Below are 16572 nucleotides of genomic sequence, written 5' to 3'. Positions count from 1 at the left end.
TATTCAAGGTCCCAGGAGAATGGATATAAGATGGCATCTTTAAGAAGAAATATTTAGATACAGGAAAAAAGAATGAGCAATCCTTAAACTATATGTATCCACACCTATTTCTTTGTGGCTACTGGAGTGCCCCTCATCACTGAAATTCAATGGCAAATCACTGAATTTTGACAGAGTGACTTTCCACCTTTGAAAGAAAGAATAAATGCATCTATTTTACTTATTAGTGTTTTGTATCCTATTACTTGACTCTGTACTACTGCTGTGTCTCATGTTTCATGCATTATGTTATGTCTCTAAGGATCCAACACAGTTGACTCAATAAGGTTCTGACTCATGCATCCATGTAAAATGCAGATTTCAGATTTATTGATGATGTGTACAGATTAAAGCAAAAAGCCACGATTAAAAAGTTCCCACGTAAACTACCTAATTAAAGCACACAGGCACGTCAGAATCCCCCTTCACGTTCCATCCCCCCTTCCTTCAACAGTTCAGCATTCCAGTTCTGGCCATCTCCGCCTGATACAACCTTGGACCCAGCCATTAGACGAAACATAATTCTTTCTCACTCTCAGCATCTCTCCCCCTCCCATCTGGAGCTTGACACGCATTGACTCAATGGCAGAGAGCACAATCAAATGATTTACCAATTCTTTGATTGTGGGTTCTGACGATGTCTCACATTTACTTGTGATTCTGGTGAATTTATTGAGCAATTTGAACACTATAAGTGTTTTGACTTAGGATTTACCCTGTATGTTGCGACTACTGTATGCATTTATCCCAAAGGATTGCTAGGTAAGAAAAGAAAATGGGAGCTCAGTGTAGAGTGCCTACTTTGCATGTAGGATTTCAGGTTCTGTCTCCAGGAAGAGCTAGAAAAGGTGCTGTCATGGTGAAATATGGTAAGTTTGCTTTAACAAAAATGGATTAGCCGTGTAAGGCAGTTCTGAAGTATGTGAAATCCACAAGGTAAAGCAAAATATGGATCAGACTCAAAAATAGAAAAGCTGAAGGCCATCCAAAGCAAATGTGTCATAAGAAATTGAAGCCAATTTAGTGGCCTGCTAGAACCACCAAAGAGGAGCAGAGCTTATAACACAGCTGAGAAGCTGGCACAGAAAAAGAATATTATCTTAAAATAGCTTCAGTGAGCATGTCAGAGAAATACAGGTTATTGATCTTACGCATTCAGCCCTCCCAAGCATAAAGAATCACACTCTTAGACAGATTAGGTTAAGATAAGTTAAAGAATTCTTACTGACTTTATTGTTGCTTCTGTTACATCCATCTTGGTGGAAGAGATGAAGTTCCTTTGTTCTTCTTTTCTTTCTAAATACTTAGTTTGCCCTAAACCCTCAGCCCTATAGCTGCCAAGAGCTGTGTGGAAGAAAGGGGCAGAATTCTTCATCAAGGCCCGAGCACATGGCCCTGATGAATGGAGACCAAAGCAGCATGCTAGCTTCTCCCTGGGTGGAAGAAGAAGGAAGAGAGAGGAAGTGGGTGTGGCAACAAACAGCTTCCTCAGAGTTGCATTGTGGGACAACTCAATTTACATGCTAATTTACATGCTGATTTTGCCAGGACTTCCAACAGAAATGGGGGAGGGGATCCCAAAATCAACTGGAATAGCTATAGTACAGCTAGATTTGTGATGGCCTAGGGAAGGACCTAACTCAAAAGACTTAATTTCAGACCATTGTCAGATTGATTAATTTTACTTCTTTATCACCAATCCATACGATTAGTACTTGTTTTCCTCCCATCTCGTGTATCCTGGTGAAGGAAAGGCCGTTACCATCAGATACTATAGGCTATGAACATTTTGTTCCCAGTATATCACATCACCTGTGTCTCTTTGTGAGACTTACAGAAATAGAAAATAATGCAAGAAAAAAAGTCAAGTTTTATTTTTAAAAAGTTTTTTTTTTTTTGGCTGAAAAGAAAGAAGAGCTTTCACCAGGCAGTCCTCAGGCCAACTGATCCAAGGGTGTGGCAACTAGAAAGGTTTTTGTCGTCTTATCACTTGCTAGTCCCTGAAGATGGCCTCTTAACATCTTAAAGTGGCGATAGGTGGTCCTTCAGTTTCTTTTTTGAGGAACACTTTTTTTACAGCATGAGAAACAGTAGTATTGATAGTAATTATATTATATATAGATATAAACTTTGAAACATTTCCTTTTTCCTTTTCTAGAAGAAATTCATGCAGAACTTTGTTATGCTGAATGCTTGCTTCAGAGAGCCGCTCTTACATTCCTCCAGGTAAGGACATGTTTCAGGACCAGTGTTGTGAAAGCAGTCATGAGAATGTGAGAGCTGGAAAGAAATGTTACGATCTAAAGAATTCCTTATGATGGCCATGCATCCTCATTAATACATTATTTTGTAGATGGTTTTTTTAAAAAATAGGCTGATTATTGTCTTAGTCTCTAGCTAACTGCAGTGAAGCAGCAAGCAAATTTTGTTTAACAAATCAGAATGCTCTAAGATCATACAGGTGGCCTTTGTTATCTGTATTATCTGGTTTTGCATATCCATGGTTGCTCAAAAGAGGGTAGACTGCAGTATAAGCAATAAAGTTTTTCACTTACCTGCACATATTCCCTTGTATTTTATTATTTTATGTCTGTACAAAATGGAGGAAGTCTTTTGTGCATGTGTATAATACTTTTTAAAGGATCTTATTGTGAGTGGTTTTTTTGCGGTGGGGGGCTTGTATGGTGGGAACAGAACCCCACAGATAATGTACTCCACCTGTACTATGGAATGGCCATCCTGATATTGAGTAGAAAGGTACTGCCCTTGATACAGTATTCTACAGTAGTATGTTTTTTAGCATAGTGGATGTGTAGATAATAAGTACAAAAGTATAATAGACACTTGATCAAGATCCATATTGATCAATGTGAAAGAGAATAATAGCTGAAATTCTTAGTAAAGTTTTTGTTAAAGTACTTATTTCATTGCTTCAATTTTTATGATATTTTGTGTGCAGCTAACAATACAATTATTAAGGGAAATCCATGTTTTAGTTTCTAGGCTTCATAAGTGGGTTAGTTTAATAGAACTGGCATTTGTTCATTTTAAGGAAAATCCCAGTCCTGCCCACGCTAGGCTTTTTTTCACTGTGATGCCTCCTGCCCTCCTAAGGTATACTGTACAATTGCCCATTGTGCTGCCGCAATGCCTGCCCCTCTGTTCATGTATCTTCCTTCTTTATGTCTCTTTTTTGTTTGTAGGATACAAGGAAAGGATGCTGAGGCAGTGTATAAGAAAGAGGTGTCTTTGAGATACAAGAGAAAGAGAGGGAAGGGCATTACTGTTTTTTGTAGGATTTTAGGGGAATTGGATAATAACTTTTGTTGACAAGAAACTGGACCATGAAAAGATGGATGCAGAATTGTGTGTGTGAGAGGGAGAAGGAGGGAGGGAGGGAAGGGAGGAAATCTTGCAGCTTTAAAAGCCAGGAATAAGTTAAGGTTCTAGGGTTCTGCGAGTGAACTACCATCTCATATTTATAAATGGTATTTCTGACCTTACTATAAAGCCCATGACCAAGGTCACCCTAAGGGAACAACATCTCTTCCATAAAGTCTATAATAGTAACTGCAGCCCTGAGGCTTCCGGTGGGAATGGAGGACTGAACAGCTGCGCCTGCTGGATCAGCAGGCGGAGTGGGCAACACAGTGGCTTTTTTTTCGGGCTCGGGAAGGCTTTCCTGAAACCCCAAAACATTCTCCGAATTAAGGAAAATACTTGGAGTCATCCCATTTGCCCTCAGGATGGTTGTTTGCAGCGAGAAGATCACAACATTTCGTGGTCGACGGGTAACAGCAGCCCAGAGGTGGGGATTTTATCACTTTCCAAGCTGTGCTGTAGCCTTAAAGGGACACTAAGACCGGCCACCCCATTTCTAAATCACCAATTTGCATTTTTTTAAAGTATATGTACCACAAGAGAGGCTTTTTACAGCAAGGAGAAGCTGGCCCTCTTGGTGTTTAACGTTATTTTGGGGACTATTTTTTTTTTAAAGTTTTGGATTTTCATTTTCCTTCCAAGGGAAATTCTAAAGATTGAGAGCAAATAATTGTCTTCCTGTTATTTGTGTGTGTGTGTGTGTTAAATTTGAAGATACCAGTATTTTCCTGTACGTTGAATTGTGTCATGTTCATCGTTCCAATGGTTTGAATACATCGTAACGTTTCACATGTCACTTTCCTGTTCGTGTCTGTCATTTGCGGGGAGGGGAATTTCAGCCGTGCCAGGCTGTAATCTCCTTGCTGTTCTGCAGGAATGTATGTTTGGGTTATGACAGGTATTCAAGGTTACTTTCCCAGGCTGATGTGTGACGGTTGCCAACACCTGGGAGGGGGTGGTTACTATGGTGGGGTGAGGGGCGGGATTGGGTTTGAAGCGAGGGTATTTAGTTTGTATTTCGCGCACTTTGGCTCATTCTCAGCTTTCTCTGTATTTGCATACTATTCCTTTAATAAATCAGTTATCTTTAAGCCCGGGCTTGTGAGACTGAGTATTTGGGATTAGGCAACCATTACAAATTGGCTGATTTGAATCTTCAGCTTTCTGTTCACTCTCCCTTGAGAACAGTCTGCTATTCACTCTCACTTTAAGTAAACAATTTTCGAATATCTTTGACTTTTGCTGATTAAGCTCTTAGGGGGGCGCCATAATCTACTGTGTGAGACATGGAGGAATTCAAACAGTTACTTTCTGACCTTCACCAGGATCTTAAACAGATTTCTTCCGACTTCTATCAAACTTTTATGCAAGACATCCAGGACATTGTGGAAAATATGAGATCTAAAATGTGCCATCAGGTTGTGGAGGATCAAATTGAGGAATTTAAGAGTGATAGAAAAGTTTTTTTTAAGATTGAGATTGGGATCTTTATCGAGATGCTGGGTGAAGATTGGATAATGGAGTTGGAGAAATCTAGGGGAGAGAGTGATCTGCAAACCATAAATAAGGTCGATCTCCTGGTGGAATGCCGTGAAAAGAACCTGGAATTTTGAAGGGTGACAGCTGGGCTGTTTGATTTTCTTAAGAAGAAAGCTCTGTGCATGTCCTGGGAACATGTAACTGCTCTGGTTTATTTTGAAGTGGGATAAGGGTTGAAGAATGTTCATTTGGTTTGCTTTAAGGACTTGACTGATGCTATTTGCCTTTAAAGATTTGGATTCACTGTTTTAAATATTGAGATTATTATAATTGTATTAAGTATAATAGCAGACAATTTATGTGCTTTTTAATCTGATTCTTATTATAGTAGACAGAAATATATAGAATAGTGGTAGGAAGGAATAATTAAATAAAAACATATTTAATTATTCCTTCCTACCACTATTCTATACATTTCTGTCTACTATAATAAGAATCTTTTGGAGGGGAAAAAGATGTTCAGGAGGTTTATATGAATGTTATTTTTTCTTCATTTTAATATAAGGGGGAAGAGTAATTAGTGATTTTTATTATGTGTTAGAGTGGAATGACCTATAGAAATAATGTTGTGTTTTGGTTTAATATGGAGTAAGAGATTGATTATGGAAATTTTGTATATCCTTGCTGTTAAAAGTCAGAAGCCACACCTTTCTGTAAATTTTTTTTCTCATGTGTTTCTGTACTTTTTTAGGTTTTTTTTTCTTTCTTTGTAGTTTTTTTGTTTTTTGTAGTTTTTACTCTTTTCTTGAAATTTAATAAAATGTGTTATATAAGAGTAACTGCAGCCCCAAAAGATACTTGGTTTTTGAATGAAGTATTTCCTGTTCCTTTTTCTAGTTTACCACCATCCTTGCTGGGGAGATTTGTTCTGAAAATACCTTTAAACTACAATCTTATACACACTATGAGAGTAAAGCCTACTGAGTGGCATCATTTATGGTAAACATGTATAAGATAGTTACATTCTTACTCTATTTTTTAAAATTTAGTAGGGAAATTTGCTCAAGCCGTATGACACTTAGAGTGTCTGTTTAATGTGTACATGTGTGTTTTTGATGAAAAAGTTATTTGAAAGAACTGGGTATTTTCTTAATAAGCTCTAGCAAGGAACAATTCAACTTTCTGTTAATATATCAAATTTATCAAAAATGAGATTGGTAACTCTCAAAATTAAGAGATGTTAAATAGTGGCGAAATTGCTTCATTACAGTAAGGCTGAGTTTTAGCAATTTACCAATTAATTGCCTCATACTCAGTCACTGTCCATCAGAAGCAAGAATATTTAATTTAGTACTAAACTGAAATGTATAATCTATTCTGTTTTCCTTAGGATGAAAACATGATTAGCTTTGTGAAAGGCAGCATCAAAATAAGAAATAGTTATCAAACATACAGGTATGTAGTATTCGAATATATTATTTTTTGCAGTAGAGAGCTGCATTATTCCAGATATTTCTCAAAAGCAATTGTTTTTACTTGTTAATGTCAGCCCTTCAAAGTAGACCAGTTCAGGAAACACGCTCCACAGGAAGGCCAGAACTACACTTTATTGAGATAGGCTATAATAAGAGAATCTTGTAAGTCTGACTGTGCTTCTCCTTCCTTCCCTCTTATTCCCCAGTAAGTCAGGGAGAGGTCTCCCTCAGGGCTGCAACTGGGGGGGGCAAGCGGGGCATGTGCCCCGGGAGCCACACGGGGAGGTCGCCAAAATGAGCGCTGGGGGGGCACCAAGATGGGCGCGGAATCCATGTTTGCCCCAGGTGACACAGACCCTAGTTGTGGTCCTGGTCTCCCTGAGCCTCTTCTTAATACTGTCTCCCTTTCCAGGACTTAAGGAATGCTTTTGTGCTCTTTGCTTACATAACAGTTTCTGAATATTTGTTCCAAGGCCGTCTCCTGGCTGTCTGCAGTTAGCTACTGTTAATTTATTTGCTATTTTGTTTTATTTAATGTGTTTAAATACTGAATTTTAGACTAGAATTCTCGTTAGGCTTACAGCACTTAATAAATATAGTAAGACAATCTGAAAAAAGATATAACGGTAAAACAAAAAGTGTCAAAATAGAAACAGTTGGTGCAGGGACCAATCAAAATCACAATTAAAAATAATTATTTGCAGAGCCATTGCTTCTGCTAATTTGGAACGCTCCATGGCATCTATAAATAGGCTAGTTAGGTCCTTCAGATCAAGAGAACTTCAACAGCGTTGGAAAGAGCAAGCTGCAGAGGCTAGTGGTAGAATCTATCATTGGAACTTCTCTTTCAAAGCTTGGAGTTAATTATCTCTTCAGCCCTTAAGGGGAATCTGAGGAACCTTATGGAATGCTGTTTCAGGGGACATAGGGTTATAACTTAAAAGATTTTAGGTATGTTTAAAAGCAATAGACAAAGAGTTCAAAGTCCTCTCCCCATCCCATGGAAGGGATTTTCATATTGTGGAGCTCCTACCAAGAAGGTCGAAATGTGAATCTTCCTTGTTTACAAGGAAAATCAGGTTTTCACCATGTTTCTGGGCTAGTAAGCATCTCTGGAATTTGGTGAGCATGTTCTGGCTCTCTTACAAAATGACTGCTCTTGGAAGTTTTCTCATTCACAGAATGGTAGCATGACATCCACTCGCTAGCAAGCAGACTAGTGATGGTATATCCACACTCATGTTAATACTTCACCTTCTCAGATATTTTTTTTCTGGGAGGGGGATGTACTTCCAAACAATGCATTGGCCTATAGCCACCCTCACTGTTGTTTTCTGCAAATGCTTTTGGGGGCCCTGTGGAAATGGAAATCATGCTAGAGGCTGACACTTGGCTTTGCAGTACACCAGCTTCCAATTCATTTTAAAATTGAAATACTCCATACATTTCCTAAAAGTCAAATGACATGGGGAACCAAGTATGTGCCAAGGAAGGTGTCTGTTTGCATATTGGTACCACATGCACCATGTTTGACATCCAAAATTAATGATTTAGTAATGGTGCCCTTAATAATTGCCATGAACGTAAAAAAATTGTATGATTGTTTTTTATTTTTTTATGCTTAAATATTTGTTTATAATGAGAAACTTTGTTTTGCTAGGGAACTGGAGAATCTAATACAGTCTCCCAGTTATGTTAAAGGAGAAAATTATCCCCATTTTGAAGGTGGTGTAAAGTTGGGAGTTGGAGCATTTAATCTGGTATGTACTGAATTTCTAAATAAATAATTTTTTAAACTGAATTATTTTAAATTTGAGCCAATTATTCTGATGCTAATATCATGCAGAGCACTGGCAAATAGTCCTTCATAATGTAATTCAGGGCAATGGCTCTTATATGTGAGCTGCTTATTTTGGAATTGTCCCATCAGAGATATGTAACCTGTCAGGAATATATGGGACTGGTATAGATATTCCCTATATTAAAGAATGTATGAAACTGAACAACAAAAGCTTCAAACTGAATTTGAATATCTTTCCGAGATCTGTTCAAACTATTCCATCATAAAAAAGTTATCAATAATTGCAATGGTTCATAGGCAGCATTTTGTACACTTGGATGAAGGGTAGCTTTCAATACTGAGTCTCCTCCCATACAGGAAGAAAACTTCAATTATAAATGCTTTAGTCTCAGTAGAATTTTTAGCTCCGTCAGCTATATTCTGGAGCTCCTTCGTTAGCTTAGATCTAGAGGATTCCTTAGGTTGTAAACACACAAAGATATCAGCAAATATTAAGATTGTTTTATTAAAAAAAATTAAAAGGCTTGAAGAAAAATAATACCTCTGTGAAGAAATAACTTCCCTGGTATTTCATTTTAAAACTCCTTGTGAAGCATGTGACAGTACTCCCAGGATAACATGCTGTAGCTGCATACCTAGTAAGCAACTGCCTTATTAGTCAGTACTTGTGATACTGGCTGGCATTGGTTATGTAGGATCTTGGAGCTCATTTTCAGTCAACAGCTGCAAAATTGTCAGATGTTTACATTGCTGTAGAGAGCCAGTGGTTCTTTCCATGCTGTCTCTGTAACACATAATGTTATTTTCTCTATATGCTTCATTTGTGAATTTCTTTCACTGCAGTGCTTCACGTGGCAGTGCTGCAGCAAAACAAGGATTAAAATCTTTTGGTTCCTCTACTGAGCAGTAGCGTATGGCAGAGTACGATATCCTTCCTCATAAATTCTGCTGTCTTACAGAGTCCATTTCACTTACTACTGAATGCATACCCCATCTTTCTGTTTATTTCAAGGCCACTTGTGACTTGTTCAGTTCATAGAACAGCTTGCTTCCTTGAAATCTTATTTGAACACTCTACTCCACACCAAATAGTCTCTCTGAGATGGCACTGAGTGATAACAGGAAATTTCCATACTGTATTTAAGAATAATAAAAGAGTAGCATGATGATATGACCTAGAATGCAGTAGAAAGACTGTAGGTACTTCTTTTATTAATGAAGGATTTAGTGGTGGCAAGCTGTTTCTTTACCTTTCTTTCCCTCCCTCCAGACTCTATCTATGTTACCAACAAGGATTGCACGGTTACTGGAATTTGTTGGTTTTTCTGAAAATAAGGCAAGTGTTTAGTTTAATTTACAACACGTAGATGACAAAGAGTACTTCATATATTATTATTTGTAAGATGTAAGTGCAACATGTCTGTAATTGCTACTGCTTATATTTTATGGATGCAAATGGCAGGTCTCTCCCATTGACATCAGTATATAAAAGGCACAGAGGAGACCTTCATCAAAATTTCAGAAGTACAGTGCTCCTGCTTACATGCAACTTCCCATGGATTTTAATCCTTGCCCTGTGGATGTGCATATCAAAGGATGGGGCCACAAGATGCTTGAGGCATTGGGAATGTCATTTTTTTTAGCTCAGTGATGGGATAAATTATATATGCAAAGCTGCTATAGTTCCAGTTCCATTCCCTCAAGAACCCATTGAATACATTTAATAATATTTAGCTTTGCTAAATGGCTGTAGAAAACCTGATTGATATTTGTTGCTTCCTTTTTGAAGCAGAGCTAGCTCCTCAGTTATGAGGCAGTGGGCATGTTGTTCTCCTCCTCCCCCACCCCCATTCTTAGCTAAAATGATTTGTTCAGTACCTATTTTACAGATGGGAACCTGATGTTGAGAGGGCAGGAAAAAGAGATGTATCCAAAATAACTCAATAAGCCCTAACAGGAAATTGAATTTCATACTGCTTAATCCAAGTTTGCAACAACTGTCTGGGATGCTTACCCAAAACATAATTAACTAATCTAAGGATTGCAACCCCTGGCTTTAGAAGAGGAAAATTCTACAGTATTAATGATGAATGGAAGAACTGTATTTTTGGAATGATAGTGAAAAATCCCTATGAACAGTAAGCAAGTGAATTCTCAAATCAAGAGACTCAAATCAAGAGACAAATCAATTATTGTAATCAGTCTTTAGATAATCTATTATTCAGAAGACTCATCAGTTTTATTATTTGGTTATCCATTATTTAAATAGCTTAATTCTGCTTTTTACTTAAGAAAACCACTCACTATCAGTGCTGACTCCCACACTAGCTGCCTAATGCTGTTATTTGTCTGTGATTCCAGTATTTTCTGTACTTGCTTCCTATGTATCTTCAGATTTTATTCATGGTGAATTCTTTTGTGGAGGGAAGTAGGGGGGAATAAAAAACATGATCCTAACCAGTATGCATAGACAAAATGCTATTTAGACATTAAAGTTATAATTAAATATACCGTATATTGTCCTGCTTGCTTTATTATTGATCTTGGCTGGGAGATTGATATGAATTGTCTCTTCAGTTCTCCCTGAATTATGCTAATGTTGTCTTTTGCTGCTTTAAGGAGCAAATTTTGGGGGGATTTGTTTTTGTTGTTTTTGGTTGCTGGCTTGCTTGAATTATCATTTTCTTTTTTAAAAGACTGAAATAACACTAAGAACAAAAAGAGGACATTTGTAATTAAGCCTCCTTCTGAAGGACTCAAACCTGACGCTAGTGCTGTTCATCATTAACCTCCCATCAGAAAACAATAAACCAAGAAAATAAGCAGGATGGATCAGTAATCAATACATTTATTTGAAGTTGCTATGACAGTTTATGCATAAACATTATGGGGCAGTGATTGCATAAATGTAACAGATCATGATTTAACAGTTCTTTGCAGCTACACGCCTGCAGTAGAAAGACAGCAATATTTTGTGTGATTTATTCTACGTATATGTAAGAGAAATTGTAAGCAATTGTGGTTTTTTCCTGTGCAATCACTAGTTTGTTCATCTGGTATTTCACAAAAGAGATGACTAATATCATCGTTAAGGCAACTTACAGTGGTGATGGTATTTCCTCTTATGCGAGCTATGTAAACTTATTTGATTATCTGATGCAGGAATGGTATATTGAGAGATATTAATCTTCTGGTTTTGTTGCAGTAGAACAAACAAGGCAAGCCAAGATGTAATTAATCTGTAACAATTTATCTGTCTGTGATGCAGGAATGTGGCTTGCAGCAACTTCAAGAAGGAGCATCAATGTGTGGCTTTAGGTCTGTGCTATGTACTATGCTACTGTTATGCTATCATACCTTCCTGACCTTTGTGCTAGGTACAATTTCCGTTTTTCTCTACCTGACTTTTCGTAAATTTAAAATGATCCATAGTGGGAAAGATTTGTGTTCATTGCAAACTTTATTTTAATGAATTATCTATTTGAAAATAGTTCTAAATTCTTCAGGTGTGGTTGGTTGATTCTTCAGAGTTTTCTTATCTTCAGGAAGTACTAAGCACTTTGAAATGGCTATGGTTTGTGTCAAATACATTGAAATGATTTTAAGCATGAAATACTGTTAGAATTAAAGTATGCCATAATGAAACTTTATAGCTTCTGCCCAGCCACATCCACATTTTATGGCTCTGTAAGAGGAAGTAGCTAAAATTTCTAGGCTGAGTGGCTGATATGCTATATAGTGTGGTAGCACCAAGTAGCCTTTTCAAAGTGGTTCTGCAAAAGCAATTGTTTTGCCCAGCACCAGTGTCTTGCAGTGACACTTATATTTGTGTGCCTGCCAGTTTGGTCTAGTGGTTAAGGTGCTGGGCTAGAAACCAGGAGTCTGTGAGTTCTAGTCCCGCCTTAGGCATGAAAGCTGGCTGGGTGACCTTGGGCCAGTCTCTCTCTCTCAGCCCAACTCACCTCACAGGGTTGCTGTTGTGGGGAAAATAGGAAGAGGAAGGAGTATTAGGTATGTTTGCCACCTTGAGTTATTTATAAAAATAATAAAGGCAGGATAAAAATTAAATTAATAAATATGTGTGTAACAGAGAACCCACCAACTGTTGCTAAAGAGAAAAAGAGAGCAAAAGGAAGATTTCCCCTATTCTCATGGGGTTCCTTTCTGTTTATGTCTTCCTCAAATTCTGTCTGACCAATTATTGTGCTACCATGCTCGAGCAAAAAAGACCCCCTCATATAATTTTTTAAAGTTATTTTTTAACAAACGTTCCGATCATTGAGATTGTGTAGCATAACCTCTGTAGGGTGGAGGCTTTGCTGATTCTAGACACAGATTGGAGTTGGGCTGGGTTTTTTTGCTCACAGCTTCAGTTTTATTGAATTCACCAAAATGAAGTTCACATTTGTTAAACATTTACTAATCCTTTAGAAGATCTGTTAAAAACCAACTTACCTGAGGTGCCTTTTAGGATCTATTAGGTTAGTACTTACATTTCTAAGTTTTTATAAAGGATGGCTTTGGTTTTAATACTGTGGTGATATGGGTATATGTGGATTTTATTGAAGTTTATATCCTACCTTTGTAGATATTCTACAATAAAACACAACACTATATTACTGGAAATGTCTTCAAATTTTAGATTTAAAATAAAATCAATTCACCTGTTATGAATTAATTATTTAATTATTATTTAGATTAGTCTTTATACAGTATCTAATAGGACATTGTCATTTAAAAGGCATGAAGTGATGGGAAAAATACAATACAATTAGGCTAGTGTTTGTGTGCTTAGAAATCCTGCAATAGAAATTCGTCCAGTCAGATTTTCCATCTTTAAATCTGTATGGGTAGCACTCCCCCAGAAAGATTTGGTGCAGAATTTGGGAGCCCTCTTGGATTTATAGCTCATCCTTGAGGAGCAGGTGGAAGCTGTGAGTAAGAGGATCTTTGCACAAATCCATCCATTCCTAGACCAGGAAGGCCTGCTGATGTCTTAGTCACTTAGTTTGGACTGTTGCAATGTGTGCTACATGGGGCTGCCCTTAACCAACATTGGAAGCTTCAGTTGGTCCAGAATGTGGTGGCATGGGCAGTTTGGGGCACATAGCAGGAAACCCTTGTAACACAACTGCCCTGTGAGCTGCACTGGACTCCCAGTAGCTTCTGGATGTAATACAGGGTGTTGGCTATCACCTATAAAGCCCTATATAGCACAGGACCAGGTTATTTGTGGGATCCCCTAGCTCCCATTGTCTCTGCTCACCTATAAGTTCTGACTAAGTGGGCATGTTCCTGGCCTCTTCTGTGAAGCAGTGTAATCTAATGGAACCCAGGAGATGTTGTGGCATCTGCATTCTAGAACTTCATTCCCCTTGAGATTCAGATGGCCCCAGTTTTATTAGCCTTTTGGAAAACCTTAAAAATCTGGTTCTTCCCTTTGGCTGGGGTGAGGACATTAGGTGAATCTGACCTATATGGGATGAAATGAAGTTTTTGTTGAACTTGGCACATTGAATATTGTTTTGACTGTTTGTTGTTATAGGGTTTTTTTTCTACTTTTGTTTTGGATTTCTGTGTTGTTGTTTTTAATCTACGGTTAGCCACCCAGAGTTGTGAGAACAAGCTAGGTATCTATGTAAATTGTTAAACAAACAAACAAATGAAATATTTGTGAAAAGAACAAGCCTTCTCATTTGTTTATACCAATCAGTCAAAAGAGTCTGATTATATTAGAAGTACATCATTTACTGTTTCATTTCTATAATTAAGCCAGGCTCTGGCTACCAACCTTTTCTCATTTTTTTTTTTATTTTGTTGCTTGAATTATAATAAAAACCCTGTTCCTCAGTTTATTATACTTTTTATCCCAATTAATCTAGGGACTGGTAAAGGAAATGTTGAAGAAGCAGAGAAACTTCTCAAACCTTACCTGACTCAGTATCCAAAAGTAAGATATACCTTAAGTTGATCTTTGAAGTACTGCCATGCAGTGCCTTATTTTAAAAAAAATGCATGAAAACTGTACTAATGTTTTCTCTTTGATTTCTTCCAGGGTGCCATATTCCTGTTTTTTGCAGGGAGAATAGAAACAATAAGAGGCAATATTGATGGAGTAAGTAACCTAGTTTTTTTCCCCCTTCCTATGCTATTATATCAGTTTAGGAAAACTTTTGATTTATGATCACAAGAAGTGGAGTAGGAGATAATTACTGTAGTGGATTAAGGGGACTCTTAATTTTGAGCAGCTGTAAGTGGGCCTCATAGTTGGCCTGCTGGCTAGATGGAGTCTTTTAAGGACTCTAAACATACTGACTGTCTCCCCAATTAACTGCAGGTGGCTGTGAGTCATGGGGAGAGGAAGTTAGGAATTTCTTTGTTCTCAGAGACTCTTAATTGGATGCCCTGTGGAAGCAGACACCCTAAGAAAATAGATTACATACAACTGGGTTGAAGAAGTCAGTCGCAAAGCCTTGGGAGAACAGAAACCAAAGTAATAGAAGGTACAATTAGCAGTGAAAATACAGATAGGTATCTGTATACAAGAAGGATTCTTTATTTCTTGCCATTGTTCTTTTCCTCAGTTGTGAGTAATTGTGATTAAACTGTTTCCTCAAATGGTTATTGTGTTGCTTGTATTATAATAAAAACCCTGTTCAAAGTTAGATTATCCCAGTGTTGAATTGGTAATTGCTTGGCCCTGGTTCCCAATAAAAAAGGAAAAATGGAATCATTAATTTAAACACTTGTTCCTGTGGAAGTGGGTTTTCTTGTTCTGCTCCATCCAGATGAGAGGTGCTGTTTTCCTATTCAAGAACTGGTGGTGGCAAATGAGTGAACTCTTGGATGTGTGTGTGTCTGTGTATGAGAGAGAGAGTGAGAGAGAGAAATAGCTACACCCAAGTACTCAGATAGAGGGATTGTGAGAGCAAAAAGCCTAGAAAGGGGTCTGGCTAGTTAGTGTGATTTTTAATGATGGATAATCTCTCATCTGCTCCTTGTCACAATTATCCATTGTATTATCCACAGAAACCCAAAAAAACATTAAACCTATCTTCAGAGGCATTTCTCCAGGACTACACTCTAGTTTTGAGATGAGGTCAGTTTTGATCTGAGATAAGCCCTTTTTGGTTGTGATGGCCAACTATGGTCCAATCTCTTCTCTGTTACACAATATACAGTAGGAGGATCACTTGGCACAAAGTGTTTTTTCCCCTATGCCAAAGCAGATCTTTTTATTTGCCTAAATATTTTATTTCATTCTGGTCCTTCAGTTTTACTGCTATTTAGCAGTATTGCTATTCTAATCTATTCTGCTACACTGACAACAAAGGTCCGCATAGTTAAAGCAATGGTATTCCCAGTAGTAACATATGGCTGCGAGAGCTGGACCATAAGGAAGGCTGAGCGAAGGAAGATAGATGCTTTTGACCTGTGGTGTTGGAGGAAAATTCTGAGAGTGCCTTGGACTGCCAGAAGATCAAACCAGTCCATCCTCCAGGAAATAAAGCCAGACTGCTCACTTGAGGGAATGATATTAAAGGCAAAACTGAAATACTTTGGCCACATAATGAGAAGACAGGACACCCTGGAGAAGATGCTGATGCTAGGGAGAGTGGAAGGCAAAAGGAAGAGGGGCCGACCAAGGGCAAGGTGGATGGATGATATTCTAGAGGTGACGGACTCGTCCCTGGGGGAGCTGGGGGTGTTGACGACCGACAGGAAGCTCTGGCGTGGGCTGGTCCATGAAGTCACGAAGAGTCAGAAGCCACTAAACGAATAAACAACAACAACAAAATCTATTCTGCTATATAGATTTTTGTTTGTTTAATTTACAGCTATTTATTTATTTATTTATGTTAATTTTATGTCCTCGATTAGCAACTACAACAGTAATAAATGGTAGTAAACAGTAGTAAAAAAAAAACATTTTCCAACCAATGTATGCGCTTATGCCAAATTTCTGTGCCTGACAACAAATGTTGGCATTGCTGCACGAGATATTTTATCTAAACAAGGCAGCAGCAACCAGCAATCTTTGCAGCGTCTCTCTCTCCCTCTCTCCCTCTCTCTCTCTCTATCACATGGTTCGCTTAGCGACCTCTTAGCTAAGTGACCATTTCACCAGAACCAATTGTGGTTGCTAAAAGAGGACTACCTTAATTCTGGAAGTTGTTTTGTCTTCAAAAAAATATATAAATACTCATGATAAGTAACTGAAACATTGAAGTTCATCAACTATTAAAATGGGGCAAATGGCATTAATACATTTCTAGGAAATTATGTGAACTGGAAATTGATTTGAGCTTAGAATGTCAGGAGTAGACTGCTGAACTAAGAAATCCAGGTTCAAAATACCACTCAACTATAAAGTAATCTTAGGCTAATCCTTTTCTT

General features: G+C 37.8%; 1 protein-coding gene across 2 annotated transcripts in view; it reads left to right on the top strand.

Annotated features, from left to right (window-relative positions):
* Nucleotides 1-16572, top strand: part of TTC39A (tetratricopeptide repeat domain 39A) — a 69580-nt gene that overhangs the window by 21563 nt on the left and 31445 nt on the right. Inside the window, exons 5-11 of one of the 2 annotated variants that reach the window (XM_063297925.1) lie at nt 2198-2265; nt 6290-6354; nt 8035-8134; nt 9446-9511; nt 11444-11552; nt 14058-14125; nt 14231-14290. In XM_063297925.1, the coding sequence (XP_063153995.1) occupies nt 2198-2265; nt 6290-6354; nt 8035-8134; nt 9446-9511; nt 11444-11552; nt 14058-14125; nt 14231-14290 (536 nt within the window). Of the gene's footprint in view, nt 1-2197; nt 2266-6289; nt 6355-8034; nt 8135-9445; nt 9512-11265; nt 11553-14057; nt 14126-14230; nt 14291-16572 lie in introns of those variants that run through there. The other variant, XM_063297924.1, reaches the window with a different exon arrangement.

Source organism: Candoia aspera, chromosome 3 (assembly GCF_035149785.1).
Source record: "Candoia aspera isolate rCanAsp1 chromosome 3, rCanAsp1.hap2, whole genome shotgun sequence".
NCBI classification, from domain to species: domain Eukaryota; kingdom Metazoa; phylum Chordata; class Lepidosauria; order Squamata; family Boidae; genus Candoia; species Candoia aspera.
The sequence above is the reverse complement of the archived record's forward strand: the minus strand, read 5'-3'. Positions and strand labels throughout refer to the sequence as shown.